Source organism: Oncorhynchus clarkii, unplaced genomic scaffold, assembly GCF_045791955.1.
Source record: "Oncorhynchus clarkii lewisi isolate Uvic-CL-2024 unplaced genomic scaffold, UVic_Ocla_1.0 unplaced_contig_4265_pilon_pilon, whole genome shotgun sequence".
Classification (NCBI taxonomy): domain Eukaryota; kingdom Metazoa; phylum Chordata; class Actinopteri; order Salmoniformes; family Salmonidae; genus Oncorhynchus; species Oncorhynchus clarkii.
The window spans coordinates 66,467-83,608 of record NW_027258249.1 but is presented as its reverse complement, the minus strand read 5'-3'; the positions used below and the strand labels follow the sequence as shown (position 1 = coordinate 83,608).

The 17,142-nt window shown below is 42.3% G+C and overlaps 2 protein-coding genes across 2 annotated transcripts in view; both read right to left on the bottom strand.

Moving 5' to 3' along the window:
- Nucleotides 1–294: 294 nt before the first annotated feature.
- On the bottom strand, nucleotides 295–3,053 carry LOC139396369 (collagen alpha-2(IX) chain-like). Its single transcript, XM_071143402.1, has 8 exons — nucleotides 3,049–3,053; nucleotides 2,823–2,867; nucleotides 1,973–2,005; nucleotides 1,453–1,599; nucleotides 1,187–1,241; nucleotides 905–1,093; nucleotides 724–801; nucleotides 295–311 (listed from the first exon to the last, which is right to left on the bottom strand). Exons 4-8 carry the CDS (start codon nucleotides 1,474–1,476, stop codon nucleotides 295–297), a joined length of 363 nt encoding a protein of 120 aa, XP_070999503.1. The 5' UTR covers nucleotides 1,477–1,599; nucleotides 1,973–2,005; nucleotides 2,823–2,867; nucleotides 3,049–3,053.
- A 210-nt stretch (nucleotides 3,054–3,263) lies between these two features.
- LOC139396368 (collagen alpha-2(IX) chain-like) overlaps nucleotides 3,264–17,142 on the bottom strand; it is a 29,328-nt gene continuing 15,449 nt past the window's right edge. The window contains exons 15-25 of the mRNA XM_071143401.1: nucleotides 15,954–16,007; nucleotides 15,811–15,864; nucleotides 15,643–15,696; nucleotides 10,261–10,314; nucleotides 9,643–9,696; nucleotides 8,440–8,484; nucleotides 7,939–7,992; nucleotides 4,238–4,291; nucleotides 3,869–3,922; nucleotides 3,644–3,714; nucleotides 3,264–3,351 (exon numbers count right to left, since the gene is read on the bottom strand). Of these exons, the coding sequence (XP_070999502.1) occupies nucleotides 3,264–3,351; nucleotides 3,644–3,714; nucleotides 3,869–3,922; nucleotides 4,238–4,291; nucleotides 7,939–7,992; nucleotides 8,440–8,484; nucleotides 9,643–9,696; nucleotides 10,261–10,314; nucleotides 15,643–15,696; nucleotides 15,811–15,864; nucleotides 15,954–16,007 (636 nt within the window). The remainder of the gene's footprint in view (nucleotides 3,352–3,643; nucleotides 3,715–3,868; nucleotides 3,923–4,237; nucleotides 4,292–7,938; nucleotides 7,993–8,439; nucleotides 8,485–9,642; nucleotides 9,697–10,260; nucleotides 10,315–15,642; nucleotides 15,697–15,810; nucleotides 15,865–15,953; nucleotides 16,008–17,142) is intronic.

Sequence of the window (17,142 nt, the reverse complement as noted above, 5' to 3'; positions counted from 1 at the left end):
TCTTGTTCGTTCATGCGCAAACCTTGTACATGCATGTCTGACACAATAGCCGCTACCTTCTTTTCGAGCGAATCTACTTTTTTAAAAACAGATTGTAGCAGTTTGTTTGTTTTGGTGAGCATTGAGAGTATTTTAGCTTTGTTTTCATGGAAATCATGTAGGTGTTAATTACTCTTGTTTGCGTCTCCAAGTTGCTACTGATCTTTTCCTCTGGGGGAAGCCATGGCTTGTTGGATTTGTGCAGCCAAGCAGCTTTACCAACTGATTGGTTCGCTGTTGTACATAACTGACTGCTCACTCTCTTACAGTTGCTGGGGACATATTGATTAAGCAATTTTAAGAGGCTTAATTTAAGCTTTGTTGTCTGGTTTCTACATACTACATAACCACAGCTTCTACATACAGTATAACCACAGCTTCTACATACTGTATAACCACAGCTTCTACATACTGCATAACCACAGCTTCTACATACTGTATAACCACAGTCTCTACATACTGTATAACCACAGTCTCTACATACTGTATAACCACAGTCTCTACGTACTGTTTAACCACAGCTTCTACATACTGTATAACCACAGTTTTGTGGTTATCGGTACGCGCATGCACCTCCACCTCCGCACCTTTACAGCAACTGGATAGGTGTGTATAGGACGGTCACTGCTGAGTGTGTGTATATGTGTGTGTGTTTGTGTGTGTGTGGTGCTCCTGGGGTCTCACCTGTTATTCCCGGGGGTCCTGGCTGGCCAGCATGTGGTTTACCAGGATCTCCTCTGTCTCCCTTCACTCCTCTCTTTCCTGAAAGAGAGAAAGATGGAGGCATGGAGAGGGGCCAGTGGTATTAATCTGTTGTATTACTCTTTGAGTGATCAGTGTCTCTTTTTATCTGGAAAGTTTCTACCTTTCAGTCCAGTGTTGCCGATCTGTCCGGAGGCTCCAAACATGCCAGGGATGCCGCGGGCGCCGGTAAGGCCGTGTGGGCCCTGAGCACCGGGAGCTCCTGGGGGTCCAGGAGGACCAGGGGGACCCATGACACCGGCTCCACCCAGTACGGCACGCTTAGCGCTCACCGCTACAGCCGCCAGACGCTCTGGATGAGGAGGATAGAGGATGTATATAACCTACAGTCAATGTTTTACCTGGATACAGTAGACTCAGTAGATTTATAATTGTGACCTCTTACCTTGCAGCATCTTCAGAACCACCTCAATGATGTGCTGGTCTGATGCATCCCGTCCCTGTAGAGGATCAAGGAAAGGGAGAGAGAGGGAAAGATGGATGATAGGATAGTAGGTGTAAGATGGAGGAACGGAATGTAGAGGAGAGGAAAGAAAAAAACAACCAATCATCAAGCAATCAGTCAGTCAGTCACTAGCATTCTCTATTGAGGGTAATTATACCACTATCTCACTAATCTGTGTTGTTATGGCAAAGCTTTTTAGGACTCACTGATGCCCCCACAATGCCTGGCATGCCTGGAACTCCTCTCTCCCCATTGAGACCGCGAGGCCCAGGCAGTCCTCCTGGTCCCTGGTCTCCTAGTTTGCCTGAGTCTCCTGTGGGGCCATTGTACCCTGTCTCTCCCCTCACTCCTTGCTGTGGAGGAAAGAGTGGTAGATGAGACCCAAAGTGACAACAGAGTAGGTTCAACTAAATTCTACTAGTTTCCAATAGCTTAGACTAGCTTCAACTATCTTCTACTAGCATTGAATATCTTCAAATAGCATCAACTAGCTTCGACTGGCTTCAACTAGCTTTAACTAGCTTCAACTAGCATTGACTAGATGTGACTATCTTAAACAGGCTTCCACTAGCTTTGAATAGATTCAGCTAGTTTCAAGTTGCTTATATTAGCTTTGACTAGCTTCAATTCATTTTGACTATCTTCAACTAGCTTTGACTAGCTTCGACTAGCTTCCATCTACTATGAAGGAAGTGTGATTGGGAGTAACCCCAGTGATGTTCTTACCTGTCCTTTGGGTCCAGGCTCACCACCCAAACCCTGCCAGAGGAGAGACAGACGGACAGACAGACAGACAGACAGACAGACAGACAGACAGACAGACAGACAGACAGACAGGTCAGTCCAATCCAGTCTGAAATCCTACCTGTGTAATACAGTTTTCCTCTTAGACTCAACCCTTCCTCTTAGACTCAACCCTTCCTCTTAGACTCAACCCTTCCTCTTAGACTCAACCCTTCCTCTTAGACTCAACCCTTCCTCTCAGACTCAACCCTTCCCCTTAGACTCAACCCTTCCTCTTAGACTCAACCCTTCCTCTTAGACTCAACCCTTCCCCTTAGACTCAATCCTTCCCCGTAGACTCAACCCTTCCCCTTAGACTCAACCCTTCCCCTTAGACTCAACCCTTCCCCCTAGACTCAACCCTTCCCCCTAGACTCAACCCTTCCCCCTAGACTCAACCCTTCCCCCTAGACTCAACCCTTCCCCCTAGACTCAACCCTTCCCCCTAGACTCAACCCTTCCCCTTAGACTCAACCCTTCCTCTTAGACTCAACCCTTCCCCCTAGACCCAACCCTTCCCCCTAGACCCAACCCTTCCCCCTAGACCCAACCCTTCCCCCTAGACTCAACCCTTCCCCCTAGACTCAACCCTTCCCCCTAGACTCAACCCTTCCCCCTAGACTCAACCCTTCCCCCTAGACTCAACCCTTCCCCTTAGACTCAACCCTTCCCCTTAGACTCAACCCTTCCCCTTAGACTCAACCCTTCCCCTTAGACCCTTACTTCCTCTTCCAGAATGTGGCATCCCCCTTCATGATGCCTCCCCCCGTCCCATCCTGATAAAGCCCCTCACCTTCTCTCCTTTCTCCCCAGCCAAGCCTTCTACACCAGGATCACCCTGAAAGAGTGAGAGAGCGTGTGACAAAAAAAATGAATTGATCATCGGCTATTACAAAGATTTTTATTATTACAAATTGCTATTACAAAGTCTATTCCAATTGCATCATACGTGAGTTATTTTGGACACTTCATTATGCGGCTATGGCATTGGTTTAAATCACAGGCTTACTGCTACTCACAAAGTCTCCCTTCGCACCAACTTTCCCTGGGAATCCCTGTGGAAAGAAATGAGTCACACAGTAAATACAGTCAAATACTTAATACATTATAATAAAGAGCAAGGCCAATATATTGATCCAGCTAAGGACTGCAGGAGACACAGCACACAGTAAGAAAGATGTAGTTTCATCTAAAGACATGGGAGATGACGACTCTCGTACTATCATTTATATTGCTAAGGCTCTGTGTGGGACAACGGCAGCATCTTTATGAGGCTGGAGGATTTGTGGGTCAGCACTGCCACCAACAGGCCATTTGGATAACTGCATGATCACATGTGTATGATATCGACAGGAATGCATCCTCATTGTGGCTTCGACGTTCAACATTAAAACAAACACACGCAAGCACTCGCATGGACACACAAACAATATGTCTCGATACAGACACATCCGTAAACTCACAGATGCAAGAGCACACACATATATTTTACACACACACACACACACACACACACACACACACACACACACACACACACACACACACACACACACACACACACACACACACACACACACACACACACACACACACACACACACACACACACACTTGTCTCCCTTGGTTCCTGAGATGCCTTGAGCCCCTGGGACACCCATAGGCCCTCTCATACCCTTGTTGCCCTGCAGACACACAACAACACTTAGATTATTGTCCTGGCTAGATGTGTGTTTACTTGTTATTTTAAAAGTGATCTCCTGTCAGGAACCGAAGTTCGAGAACCACAGATTTAGCCGAAAGTACATGTTTCTGCTGAGATGTGCAGAAGTGACTTACAGCCTTGCCGACAATACCCTGTGGCCCTACAGCTCCCCTCTGGCCTCTGTCACCCTGAGGGAGAGAGAACGAGAGAGAGACAGAGAGAGAGAGACAGAGAGAGAGAGACAGAGAGAGAGACAGGGAGACAGAGAGAGAGAGAGAGAGACAGAGAGAGAGAGAGACAGAGAGAGTGAGAGACAGAGAGACAGAGAGAGAGAGAGAGAGAGAGACAGAGAGAGAGAGAGAGAGACGGAGAGAGAGACGGAGAGAGAGAGAGAGAGAGAGACGGAGAGAGAGAGACGTAGAGAGATTAATTCAAAAACTCCATAGCACTTGTTATAGTGATGATGACTTGTTATAGCTATGGTGACTTGTTATAGAAGATACCTTAGGTCCAGGAACGCCCTCCATACCAGCTTCACCAGGAAGACCAGGCTCACCCTGACAGAGAAGGAGAGAGAGACCCCAATAACTACGCTGGGATAAGCGTCAAAGCAACCTTGGGAAAATCCTCTGCATTATCATTAACAGCAGACTTTTACATTTCCTCAGTGAAAACAATGTACTGAGCAAATGTCAAATGGGCTTTTTACCAAATTATCGTATGACAGATCACATATTCACCCCGCACAACCTAATTGACAGAGAAACAAACAAAACAAAAAAGTATTCTCATGCTTTGTTGGCTTCAAAAAATCCTTTGACTCAATTTGGCATGTGGGTCTGCTATACAAATTGATAGAAAGTGGTGTTGGGGAAAAAACAAACATTATAAAATCCATGTACACAAAGAAGTCTGCAGTTAAAATTGGCAAAAAACACACACATTTCTTTCCACAGGGCTGTGGGGTGAGACAGGGATGCAGGTTTAGCCCCACACTCTTCAACAAATTGGCGAGGGCACTAGAACAGTCTGCAGCACCCGGCCTCACCCTACTAGAATCCGAAGTCAAATGTCTTCTGTTTGCTGATGATCTGGTGCTTCTGTCCCCAACCAAGGAGGGCCTACAGCAGCACCTAGATCTTCTGCACAGATTCTGTCAGGCCTTGGCCCTGACAGTAAATCTCAGTAAGACCAAAATAATGGTGTTACAAAAAAGGTCCCGTTGCCAGGACCACAAATACAAATTCCATCTAGACACCATTGTCCTAGAGCACACAAAAAACTATACATACCTTGGCCTAAACATCAGCGCCACAGGTAACTTTCACAAAGCCTTCTATGCCATCAAAAGGAACATCAAATTCGACATACCAAATAGGATCTGGCTAAAAATACTTGAATCAGTTATAGAACCAAACCCATTGCCCTTTATGGTTGTGAGGTCTGGGGTCCACTCAACAACCAAGAATCCACAAAATGGACAAACACCAAATTGAGACTCTGCATGCGGATTCTGCAAACACATCCTCAGTGTACAACGTAGAACACCAAATAATGCATGCAGAGTAGAATTAGGTCGATGCCCGCTAATAATCAAAATCCAGAAAAGAGACATTAAATTCTACAACTACCTAAAAGGAAGCGATTCCAAAACCTTCCATAACAAAGCCATCACCTACAGAGAGATGAACCTGGAGAAGAGTCCCTTAAGCAAGCTGGTCTTGGGGCTCTATTCACAAACACAAACACACCCCACAGAGCCCCAGGACAGCAGCACAATTAGACCCAAGCAAATCATGAGAAACAAAAAGAGAATTACTTGACACATTGGAAAGAATTCTCCCCAAAAACAGAGCAAACTAGAATGCTATTTGGCCCTAAACAGAGAACACAGTGGCAGAATACCTGACCACAGTGACTGACCCAAACTTAAGGAAAGCTTTGACTATGTACAGACTAAATGTCACGCTCGCTGTCTTCAAACTCCCTGTCATAAATTAGCCAAGGCTCAGCGTGCATGTCATTCCACATCATTAATTGGAGTGAAACTTTCACAAAAAACAGGTAAACAGAAACCGAACGTGACGCAACCGTGGCGCACACAAACACTCACAGAAAATAAATAATTACCCACAAACACAGGTGGGAAAAAAGGCTGCCTAAGTATGATTCCCAATCAGAGACAACGATAGACAGCTAGCTGCCTCTGATTGGGAATCACACCCGGCCAACAAAGAAACAGACAAACTAGAATGCCCACCCAAATCACACCCTGACCTAACCAAATAGAGAAATAAAAAGGCTCTCTAAGGTCAGGGCATGACACTAAGTGAGCATAGCCTTGCTATTGAGAAAGCCTGCGGGGGGTAGACCTGGCTCTCCAGAAAAATAAGGTGGAAACTGAGCTGCACTTCCTAACCTCCTGACAAATGTATGGCCATATCAGAGACACATATTTTCATCAGATTACACAGACCCACAAAGCAACACATCTGCCACGCTGATCCTCAACACTGGAGCTCCCCAGGGGTGTGTACTCAGTCCCCTCTTGTACTCCCTGTTCACCAACGACTGCATGGCCAGGCATGACTCCAACACCGTCATTAAGTTTGCAGACGACACAACAGTGGTTGGCCTGATCACCGACAACGACGAGACTGCCTATAGGGAGGAGGTCAGAGACCTGGCCGGGTGGCGCCAGAATAACAACCTATCCCTCAACGTAACCAAGACAAAGGAGATGATTGTGGACTACAGGAAAAGGAGGACCGAGCACGTCCCCATTCTCATCGACGGGGCTGTAGTGGAGCAGGTTGAGAGCTTCAAGTTCCTTGGTGTCTACATCAACAACAAACTAGAACGGTCCAAACACACCAAGACAGTCGTGATTCCCCCTCAGGAAACTCAGGAAACTAAAAAGATTTGGCATGGGTCCTGTGATCCTCAAAACATTCTACAGCTGCATCACTGCCTGGTATGGCAATTGCTCGGCCTCCAACCGCAAGGCACTACAGAGGGTAGTGGGTACGGCCCAGTACATCACTGGTGCTAAGTTGCCTGCCATCCAGGACCTCTACACCAGGCGGTGTCAGAGGAAGGCCCTACAAATTGTCAAAGACCCCAGCCACCCCAGTCATAGACTGTTCTCTCTTCTACCGCTTGGCAAGCAGTACTGGAGTGCCAAGTCTAGGACAAAAAGGCTTCTCAACAGTTTCTACCCCCAAGCCATAAGACTCCTGAACAGGTAATCAAATGGCTACCCGGACTATTTGCGTTGTGTGCCCCCCCAAACCCTCTTTTTACGCTGCTGCTACTCTCTGTTTATCATGTAGGCATAGACACTTTAACTATACATTCATGTACATACTACCTCAATTGGGCCCACCAACCAGTGCTAACCGGGCTATCTGCACTGTGTCCCACCACCCGCCACCCACCAACCCCTCTTTACACTACTGCTACTCTCTGTTCATCATATATTCATAGTCACTTTAACCATATCTACATGTACATACTACATCAATCAGCCTGACTAACCGGTGTCTGTATGTAGCCTCTCTACTTTTATAGCCTCGCTACTGTATTTAGTCTTTTTACTGTTGTTTTATTTCTTTACTTATCTATTGTTCACCTAAAACCTTTTTGCACTATTGGTTAGAGCCTGTAAGTAAGCATTTCACTCTAATACCTGTTGTATTCGGCGCACGTGACAAATAAACTTTGATTTGATTTGAATTGAAAACAAACGCAATTTTGAAAAACTCCCATATCTACTGGGTGAAATACCAGTGTTCCATCACAGCAGCAAGAGTTGTGACCTGTTGCCACAAGAAAAGGGCAACCAGTGAAGAACACACACCATTGTAAATACAACCGATAATGATTCTTATTTATTTTCTCTTTTGTACTCTAACCATTTACACATCGTTACAACACTGTATATAGACATAATATGACATTTGTAATGTCTTTATTCTTTTGGAACTTGTGTGAGTCTAAAGTGTACCGTTCATTTTTATTGTTTATTTCACTTTTGTTTATTATCTACTTCAGTTGCTTTGGCAATGTTAACATATGTTTCCCATGCAAATAAAGCCCCTTGAATTGATTTGAGTTGAGAGTGAGGTTAACAACAGTCACAATAACAATCTGTAGTCTGGTGTGAGGAAAACAAACATGCACTACATATGGGCAGGTGGCCTACCTGAGGTCCTGGGGCACCAGACATTCCAACATGACCTCTGGGACCAGGCTCTCCCTGAAAGGAAACAGAACATGAAGTTGTCTTTTTTTGTACCTTTATTTAGCTAGGCAAGTCAACTAGGAACAAACTCTTATTTTCAATGATAGCCTAGGAACAGTTGGTTAACTGCCTTGTTCAAGGGCAGAGCAACAGATGTTTACCTTGTCAGCTCAGGGATTCAATCTTGCAACCTTTCGGTTACAAGTCCAACGCTCTAACGACTAGGCTACCCGCCGCCCCTCTAACCACTAGGCTACCTGCCGCCTCTCTAACCACTTGGCTACCTGCCGCCCCTCTAACCACTAGGCTACCTGCCGCCCCTCTAACCACTAGGCTACCTGCCGTTATCAGTTGAGGGAGTAGCTTCCGTTGTCTTAGTTTGTGTTTTAGTTTGTATTGTTCTGTATTATTGTGCTGAAGCAGTAGGACAACAAAACAGGGGGGAGACGGTCTCAGCCTTACCTTGCCTCCAGGTCCACCCTTGGTTCCGGGGCTGCCAGGCAAACCCTATGAGTGAGACAAGGCCAAAGAGTAGGTCAAAGGTCAAATAAAGGACTTCTAAGTGACCCCTTATTCTATGTTTCTACTTTACAGGTGACTGTCCAAAAGGTTTTCATGTACATGTAGCTAGCTGTGTTGTGAGTATACAGCCTCGTTATCTCACTAATCTGCGTTCACAGGGAGCACCTGGTCTGCCTGGAGACAATGGACAATGTGGTACAAAGGTAAGAGTCACTGCTGTGTGTGTGTGTGTGTGTGTGTGTGTGTGTGTGTGTGTGTGTGTGTGTGTGTGTGTGTGTGTGTGTGTGTGTGTGTGTGTGTGTGTGTGTGTGTGTGTGTGTGGCTAAGTAGGTGATAAACTAAGTGCCAGTGTTAAAAGTGTGGCTGTGTTAATGTCACACTTTGATAGTGTGTATCATTGAAATCCCACTCTCATTACCTTTCTATCTCTCTCTCACACACACACACCACACAGACACACACACCACACAGACACACACACCACACAGACATCACACAGGCACACACACCACACAGACACACACACACACACCACACAGGCACACACACACACCACACAGACACACACATCACACAGACACACACACACACACACACACACACACCACACAGACACCACACAGACACACACACACACACACACACACTTGTTATGAGGAATCGCCCACTGGTGGAGAGAAGCAGCAATTTCAAGGTGGTTTAAATTCCAAAATGGCTTGAGTCAAAGAGTCAAGCTGGACACTTGCCCAGAAAACACACACACACACACTGGACACACACATACACACACACACACACACATAATTCACAGCAAAACGTTGCTCTTTCAGTTTTTTGGGGTTCTGTGCAGGTGGGGGGTGATTTATGGTGGTGAGAAGACCCTTTGCGTGTTCTGGGCGACAATGAGGGTTTAGAGCTTGTTTACATGGACTAACTGAGGTTAATCTCTCTCTCTCTCTCTCTCTCTCTCTCTCTCTCTCTCTCACATAATCATAAATAATGATGGGATAATTATAGTGGATATTAGATGGTGGTCTCTCTCTCTCTTTCTCTCACAAACACACCGCAATGTACACACACTCACACACGCACACACACACACACACGCGTACACATACAGTTGATACTAAATGTGTTACTAACTGCTGTTCCCTGGTGACCGGGACCACCAGGCCTCCCAGCCTGCCCTGGGGCACCCTGCAGGGAAGAAGAAGAAGAGACTCATCATTATCATCACTATCATCAACAGTATCATCATCACCACCATCAACAGCATCATCATCATCATCATAATCATCATCACCACTATCATCATCATCATCATCATCATCATCATCATCATCACTATCACCACTATCATCATCACTATCATTAATATCATCAACACCACCATCACCACAATCATAATCATCATCAGGATTACCATCACTATCATCAACAGCATCATCGTCATCATCATCATAATCATTATCACCACTATCATCATCACTATCATCATAATCATTATCACCACTATCATCATCATCATCATCGCTATCATCATCATCACTATCATCATTATCATTATCACCACCACCATCATTATCATCAACATCATCCTCATCATTATCATCATCATCATCACTATCATCAATACCATTATCATCATCACTATCATCACTATGATAAACAGCATTATCATCATCCTCACTATCATCATCACCAATAATCCAGGTAGGATACAGGGACAGGTGCATAGATGAAATATACGCCAGGCCTTACCTTGATTCCAGGGATGCCAGGAGTGCCATCCTTTCCATCGATACCAGGCAGACCCTGAAACACCAGACATGAGTTAACATGATACTGTATGGCCAACCATATCTCTAACACTGTTATTACTACACAGTAGATATGTGTGTTTTATTGTAGTACTAGAAGATAACAGAACATAGTGTGAACAGCAGACTGTGTTATATTGTAGTAATAACAGATAACAGAACATAGTGTGAACAGCAGACTGTGTTATATTGTAGTAATAACAGATACCAGAACATAGTGTGAACAGCAGACTGTGTTATATTGTAGTAATAACAGATAACAGAACATAGTGTGAACAGCAGACTGTGTTATATTGTAGTAATAACAGATACCAGAACATAGTGTGAACAGCAGACTGTGTTATATTGTAGTAATAGCAGATACCAGAACATAGTGTGAACAGCAGACTGTGTTATATTGAAGTGATAACAGATACCAGAACATAGTGTGAACAGCAGACTGTGTTATATTGAAGTAATAACAGATAACAGAACATAGTGTGAACAGCAGACTGTGTTATATTGTAGTAATAACAGATACCAGAACATAGTGTGAACAGCAGACTGTGTTATATTGTAGTAATAACAGAGACCAGAACATAGTGTGAACAGCAGACTGTGTTATATTGTAGTAATAACAGATACCAGAACATAGTGTGAACAGCAGACTGTGTTATATTGAAGTAATAACAGATACCAGAACATAGTGTGAACAGCAGACTGTGTTATATTGTAGTAATAACAGATACCAGAACATAGTGTGAACAGCAGACTGTGTTATATTGTAGTAATAACAGATACCAGAACATAGTGTGAACAGCAGACTGTGTTATATTGTAGTAATAACAGATACAGAACATAGTGTGAACAGCAGACTGTGTTATATTGTAGTAATAACAGATACCAGAACATAGTGTGAACAGCAGACTGTGTTATATTGTAGTAATAACAGATACCAGAACATAGTGTGAACAGCAGACTGTGTTATATTGTAGTAATAACAGATAACAGAACATAGTGTGAACAGCAGACTGTGTTATAGAACATAGTGTGAACAGCAGACTGTGTTATATTGTAGTAATAACAGATAACAGAACATAGTGTGAACAGCAGACTGTGTTATATTGTAGTAATAACAGAGACCAGAACATAGTGTGAACAGCAGACTGTGTTATATTGTAGTAATAACAGAGACCAGAACATAGTGTGAACAGCAGACTGTGTTATATTGTAGTAATAACAGATACCAGAACATAGTGTGAACAGCAGACTGTGTTATATTGTAGTAATAACAGATACCAGACCATAGTGTGAACAGCAGACTGTGTTATATTGTAGTAATAACAGATACCAGAACATAGTGTGAACAGCAGACTGTGTTATATTGTAGTAATAACAGATACCAGAACATAGTGTGAACAGCAGACTGTGTTATATTGTAGTGATAACAGATAACAGAACATAGTGTGAACAGCAGACTGTGTTATATTGTAGTAATAACAGATACCAGAACATAGTGTGAACAGCAGACTGTGTTATATTGTAGTAATAACAGATACCAGAACATAGTGTGAACAGCAGACTGTGTTATATTGTAGTACTAGAAGATACCAGAACATAGTGTGAACAGCAGACTGTGTTATATTGTAGTAATAACAGAGACCAGAACATAGTGTGAACAGCAGACTGTGTTATATTGTAGTAATAGCAGAGACCAGAACATAGTGTGAACAGCAGACTGTGTTATATTGTAGTAATAACAGATAACAGAACATAGTGTGAACAGCAGACTGTGTTATATTGTAGTAATAACAGATACCAGAACATAGTGTGAACAGCAGACTGTGTTATATTGTAGTAATAACAGATAACAGAACATAGTGTGAACAGCAGACTGTGTTATATTGTAGTAATAACAGATAACAGAACATAGTGTGAACAGCAGACTGTGTTATATTGTAGTAATAACAGATACCAGAACATAGTGTGAACAGCAGACTGTGTTATATTGTAGTAATAACAGATAACAGAACATAGTGTGAACAGCAGACTGTGTTATATTGTAGTAATAACAGATAACAGAACATAGTGTGAACAGCAGACTGTGTTATATTGAAGTAATAACAGATACCAGAACATAGTGTGAACAGCAGACTGTGTTATATTGTAGTAATAACAGATAACAGAACATAGTGTGAACAGCAGACTGTGTTATATTGTAGTAATAACAGATAACAGAACATAGTGTGAACAGCAGACTGTGTTATATTGTAGTAATAACAGATAACAGAACATAGTGTGAACAGCAGACTGTGTTATATTGTAGTAATAACAGATACCAGAACATAGTGTGAACAGCAGACTGTGTTATATTGTAGTAATAACAGATACCAGAACATAGTGTGAACAGCAGACTGTGTTATATTGTAGTAATAACAGAGACCAGAACATAGTGTGAACAGCAGACTGTGTTATATTGTAGTAATAACAGATACCAGAACATAGTGTGAACAGCAGACTGTGTTATATTGTAGTGATAACAGATAACAGAACATAGTGTGAACAGCAGACTGTGTTATATTGTAGTAATAACAGATACCAGAACATAGTGTGAACAGCAGACTGTGTTATATTGTAGTAATAACAGATACCAGAACATAGTGTGAACAGCAGACTGTGTTATATTGTAGTAATAACAGATACCAGAACATAGTGTGAACAGCAGACTGTGTTATATTGTAGTAATAACAGATAACAGAACATAGTGTGAACAGCAGACTGTGTTATATTGTAGTAATAACAGATACCAGAACATAGTGTGAACAGCAGACTGTGTTATATTGTAGTAATAACAGATACCAGAACATAGTGTGAACAGCAGACTGTGTTATATTGTAGTAATAACAGAGACCAGAACATAGTGTGAACAGCAGACTGTGTTATATTGTAGTAATAACAGATACCAGAACATAGTGTGAACAGCAGACTGTGTTATATTGTAGTAATAACAGAGACCAGAACATAGTGTGAACAGCAGACTGTGTTATATTGTAGTAATAACAGATACCAGAACATAGTGTGAACAGCAGACTGTGTTATATTGTAGTGATAGCAGATACCAGAACATAGTGTGAACAGCAGACTGTGTTATATTGTAGTAATAACAGATACCAGAACATAGTGTGAACAGCAGACTGTGTTATATTGTAGTAATAACAGATACCAGAACATAGTGTGAACAGCAGACTGTGTTATATTGTAGTAATAACAGATACCAGAACATAGTGTGAACAGCAGACTGTGTTATATTGTAGTAATAACAGATACCAGAACATAGTGTGAACAGCAGACTGTGTTATATTGAAGTAATAACAGATACCAGAACATAGTGTGAACAGCAGACTGTGTTATATTGTAGTAATAACAGATACCAGAACATAGTGTGAACAGCAGACTGTGTTATATTGTAGTAATAACAGATACCAGAACATAGTGTGAACAGCAGACTTTGTTATATTGTAGTAATAACAGATACCAGAACATAGTGTGAACAGCAGACTGTGTTATATTGTAGTAATAACAGATACCAGAACATAGTGTGAACAGCAGACTGTGTTATATTGTAGTAATAACAGATACCAGAACATAGTGTGAACAGCAGACTGTGTTATATTGTAGTAATAACAGAGACCAGAACATAGTGTGAACAGCAGACTGTGTTATATTGTAGTAATAACAGATACCAGAACATAGTGTGAACAGCAGACTGTGTTATATTGAAGTAATAACAGATACCAGAACATAGTGTGAACAGCAGACTGTGTTATATTGTAGTAATAACAGATACCAGAACATAGTGTGAACAGCAGACTGTGTTATATTGTAGTAATAACAGATACCAGAACATAGTGTGAACAGCAGACTGTGTTATATTGTAGTAATAACAGATACCAGAACATAGTGTGAACAGCAGACTGTGTTATATTGTAGTAATAACAGATACCAGAACATAGTGTGAACAGCAGACTGTGTTATATTGTAGTAATAACAGATACCAGAACATAGTGTGAACAGCAGACTGTGTTATATTGAAGTAATAACAGATACCAGAACATAGTGTGAACAGCAGACTGTGTTATATTGTAGTAATAACAGATAACAGAACATAGTGTGAACAGCAGACTGTGTTATATTGTAGTAATAACAGATACCAGAACATAGTGTGAACAGCAGACTGTGTTATATTGTAGTAATAACAGAGACCAGAACATAGTGTGAACAGCAGACTGTGTTATATTGTAGTAATAACAGATACCAGAACATAGTGTGAACAGCAGACTGTGTTATATTGTAGTAATAACAGATACCAGAACATAGTGTGAACAGCAGACTGTGTTATATTGTAGTAATAACAGATACCAGAACATAGTGTGAACAGCAGACTGTGTTATATTGTAGTAATAACAGAGACCAGAACATAGTGTGAACAGCAGACTGTGTTATATTGTAGTAATAACAGAGACCAGAACATAGTGTGAACAGCAGACTGTGTTATATTGTAGTAATAACAGATAACATAACATAGTGTGAACAGCAGACTGTGTTATATTGTAGTAATAACAGAGACCAGAACATAGTGTGAACAGCAGACTGTGTTATATTGTAGTAATAACAGAGACCAGAACATAGTGTGAACAGCAGACTGTGTTATATTGTAGTAATAACAGAGACCAGAACATAGTGTGAACAGCAGACTGTGTTATATTGTAGTAATAACAGATACCAGAACATAGTGTGAACAGCAGACTGTGTTATATTGTAGTAATAACAGATACCAGAACATAGTGTGAACAGCAGACTGTGTTATATTGTAGTAATAACAGATACCAGAACATAGTGTGAACAGCAGACTGTGTTATATTGTAGTAATAACAGATAACAGAACATAGTGTGAACAGCAGACTGTGTTATATTGTAGTAATAACAGAGACCAGAACATAGTGTGAACAGCAGACTGTGTTATATTGTAGTACTAGAAGATAACAGAACATAGTGTGAACAGCAGACTGTGTTATATTGTAGTAATAACAGATACCAGAACATAGTGTGAACAGCAGACTGTGTTATATTGTAGTAATAACAGATAACAGAACATAGTGTGAACAGCAGACTGTGTTATATTGTAGTGACAGCAGATACCAGAACATAGTGTGAACAGCAGACTGTGTTATATTGAAGTAATAACAGATACCAGAACATAGTGTGAACAGCAGACTGTGTTATATTGTAGTAATAACAGATACCAGACCATATTGTGATTATAGAAGTGTGTTTGTTCACTCACGTTCTCTCCCTTCTTGCCAACGGCTCCCTGTGGGCCCTTGATACCTCGACCACCCTGTAAGAAACATCATTATCTTCATCAACAACACCTCTATCATAATCATCATAATCCGTGTGATTAAGTTAGACACTGATGAGAAGATGGATAGCTGTTAGGTAAAATACTCACTAAATCTCCTTTCTCCCCAGCCTCTCCAGGTGGTCCCTGAGGTCCCTCCTCACCCTACAGAGGAGAGACAAACACTTCTGATCAGATTGATCAATTAGACCCATCAACTCACAATGTCAAATATCAGTCTCCTGGATACTTACTGGGGGTCCAGGTTGGCCAACTGGTCCATTGATGCCCTTGTAACCACGAGGGCCCTGCGAGAGATAGGAAAGGAGAATTAGTCACTTCCTGCTCATTAGCATTTCAGGAAGTAGATGAAAGGCAACCCCCCCCCCCTTGGGTTGTGCCGTGGCGGAGATCTTTGTGGGCTATACTCGGCCTTGTCTCAGGATGGTAAGTTGGTGGTTGAAGATATCCCTCTAGTGGTGTGGGGGCTGTGCTTTGGCAAAGTGGGTGGGGTTATATCCTTCCTGTTTGGCCCTGTCCGGGGGTGTCCTCGGATGGGGCCACAGTGTCTCCTGACCCCTCCTGTCTCAGCCTCCAGTATTTATGCTGCAGTAGTTTATGTGTCGGGGGGCTAGGGTCAGTTTGTTATATCTGGAGTACTTCTCCTTTCCTATTCGGTGTCCTGTGTGAATTTAAGTGTGCTCTCTCTAATTCTCTCTTTCTCTCTTTCTTTCTCTCTCTCGGAGGACCTGAGCCCTAGGACCATGCCTCAGGACTACCTGACATGATAACTCCTTGCTGTCTCCAGTCCACCTGGCCGTGCTGCTGCTCCAGTTTAAACTGTTCTGCCTTATTATTATTGGGCCATGCTGGTCATTTATGAACATTTGAACATCTTGGCCATGTTCTGTTATAATCTCCACCCGGCACAGCCAGAAGAGGACTGGCCACCCCACATAGCCTGGTTCCTCTCTAGGTTTCTTCCTAGGTTTTGGCCTTTCTAGGGAGTTTTACCTAGCCACCGTGCTTCTACACCTGCATTGCTTGCTGTTTGGGGTTTTAGGCTGGGTTTCTGTACAGCACTTTGAGATATCAGCTGATGTACGAAGGGCTATATAAATACATTTGATTTGATTTGATGGTAATAAATGGCTAGTCACTTGTGTGTGTCTACTCTTACAAGAATCTCTGAAGTTACAATAAAGCCTACATAGTTCCACAGGGTTTGGTAAGCTGTGTCTGAAGGTAGATTGTGTCTGAAGGTAGACTGTGTTCTGAAGGTAGACTGTGTTCTGAAGGTAGACTGTGTCTGAAGGTAGACTGTGTTCTGAAGGTAGACTGTGTGTGAAGGTAGACTGTGTGTGAAGGTAGACTGTGTCTGAAGGTAAGCTGTGTTCTGAAGATAGTCTATGTCTATCTTTCAGAAGAAAATTGTGGTACTTT